At 23.7% G+C, this 1994-nt stretch overlaps 1 protein-coding gene across 1 annotated transcript in view; it reads left to right on the top strand.

Annotated features, from left to right (window-relative positions):
- Window positions 1–1994, top strand: part of LOAG_18862 (hypothetical protein) — a gene marked incomplete at its 3' end in the record, with an annotated part of 4653 nt that continues 2659 nt past the window's right edge. The window contains exons 1-2 of the mRNA XM_020451524.1: window positions 1–19; window positions 457–667. Coding sequence (XP_020304683.1) covers window positions 498–667 — 170 coding nt within the window. The remainder of the gene's footprint in view (window positions 20–456; window positions 668–1994) is intronic.

Raw genomic sequence — 1994 nt, 5'->3', positions numbered from 1 at the left:
AAATTGTGGTGATAATGATGTACTAACGAGGCTTATCTATTCTTTTTTCTTTTTTTTTCGCTTTTTTTTCTTTTTTTACTGAAATTATTCATTCATTTTTTAAAAAAATAATTCCTTTTCTTCAATTTAATTCCTAGCTATAATATTTTATTGTTATATTTCTTAATTTATTGATTTCCTAAAAAAGATTTTTTTTTCTCGAAAAAAAAAGAAAAACTTTTTTTCATTCCGGAAAATATTCCAAGAATTTTTGGAAAAGAGAAAGAATAGAATAGAAAAAAAAACGGGAAATAAAAAAGAGGAATGAAAGAAAGGGAAAAGAGAAAAAAAGAAAAGATAGGAAAAAAAAGAAAATAGGGATTGAAAAGAAAAAAGACAAGAAAATAAAGTATAAAATTTTTGAAATTTGAATCCAATTAACACGACTTATACTATATATCTTTCATTCCATATCAGGTTATTATATTTGCGTGGGCGGAAACAGGAAAATTATTGTAATGGCAATTTGCGCTGGTTGTAATAATGCAATATTGGATCGTTATGTTTTCCATGTTCTCGAAAAAGCATGGCATGCAACATGCATTCAATGTGCAGATTGCAAAGCATTACTAAGTGAAACATGCTTTACTCGAAATGGTTTAATATTATGTCGGAAAGATTTTGCAAGGTAGGAAATAAATAAATAAATGAATGAATTATTTGTTTACTTAAATAAATAATAGTAGGAATAATTAATTGATTAATTTCTATATAGTCATATTGAAATTGCAATTAGCGTATTTAATATTATATTTTGTTTGGTAACTTTTACAAAAAAAAAATATATATATATATATATTCGCATTTATATATGAAAAAGATATTGAGAAAAACATATATGCATGTATACCTGTAAAACGATTTCAATTTTACATCATACTCGAGTAATTAATTAATTTCAAATTGTGTGGTGATAATTGAATTGTTTTTGAACTAAATTTAACAACCAATTGTAGAGGACTTGAAATAGAGCATAAATTAAGGTTTTAAAAGATTTTACACAATTAACAATTAAGGTTTAGCTTTAATTGTAGTAGGAATAGTAGCAATGACCAAAAAGGTATGTTCAGAAATTTGAATAATCATATTTTACGATAATTACTTTAGGTCGTTTACACTATCAATAATGACGTAAATATGTGTAATATGTATGTATGTGATAAATGAAGTTAATATATTTGATGATATCATTTTAAACTAATCTATTAAATCGAGGGAAAGAGAGGGAGAGAGAGAGAGAGAGAGAAGGAGAAGGGGGAAAAAAAAGGAAGGAAAGGATAAATTATGGATATGAAATTTGACAATATTTTGCTTTTTTTTTTAAACAACAAAACAAATAATGATAAAATACAAAAGAAGAAATGATAAAAAATAAGAAAAAAGTAGTAATAGAAATAAAAAAAAAAAAGCAAATAGTAATAAAATAAATTTTTATTGTTAAAAAAAAAAAAAAGCGATAAGAAAATTGATATATGGCTTAGATTTAAATTAAAATTTATCTAAATTTTGATAAATTTTAAATGATTTTAATTTTTTTTCTCTTTCAATACTTTATAGAAGAAATGATTAAAAATTTTTAATTAATTACGAAAAAAGTGATTTTTAATCCACAATATTTATTATTTATTTTGTGTGATATTTGAATGATAAAATTGAACTTTTAAAAGAAAAAAAGAAAAAATTTTAATGAAAAAATAAGAATGAATAGAAGAGAGAGAGAAAGAGAAAGAAAGAAAAGAAAAAGTATTTGAGTAGAATTTTATCAAAAAATTTGATAAGGATAGCGGATATAAAGTATATTTGCTTGTATAAAAGCTTTGCTAAAATTAATAGCAATAATAGTGAAAAGGAAGGAGGCAAAGATGAAAGAGATTTGAAATATGTAAAGATTTGGGGTTAATGGGAAATGGGAGAGAGCGGGGGTTATGGGAGGAAAAAGAGGCGGGAAAGAAAAT

The sequence above is a fragment of the Loa loa genome (genome assembly GCF_000183805.2).
Source record: "Loa loa unplaced genomic scaffold supercont3.595, whole genome shotgun sequence".
Lineage (NCBI taxonomy): Eukaryota > Metazoa > Nematoda > Chromadorea > Rhabditida > Onchocercidae > Loa > Loa loa.
Note: the sequence above shows the minus strand (reverse complement) of the source record. Positions and strands in the feature narration are given on the sequence as shown.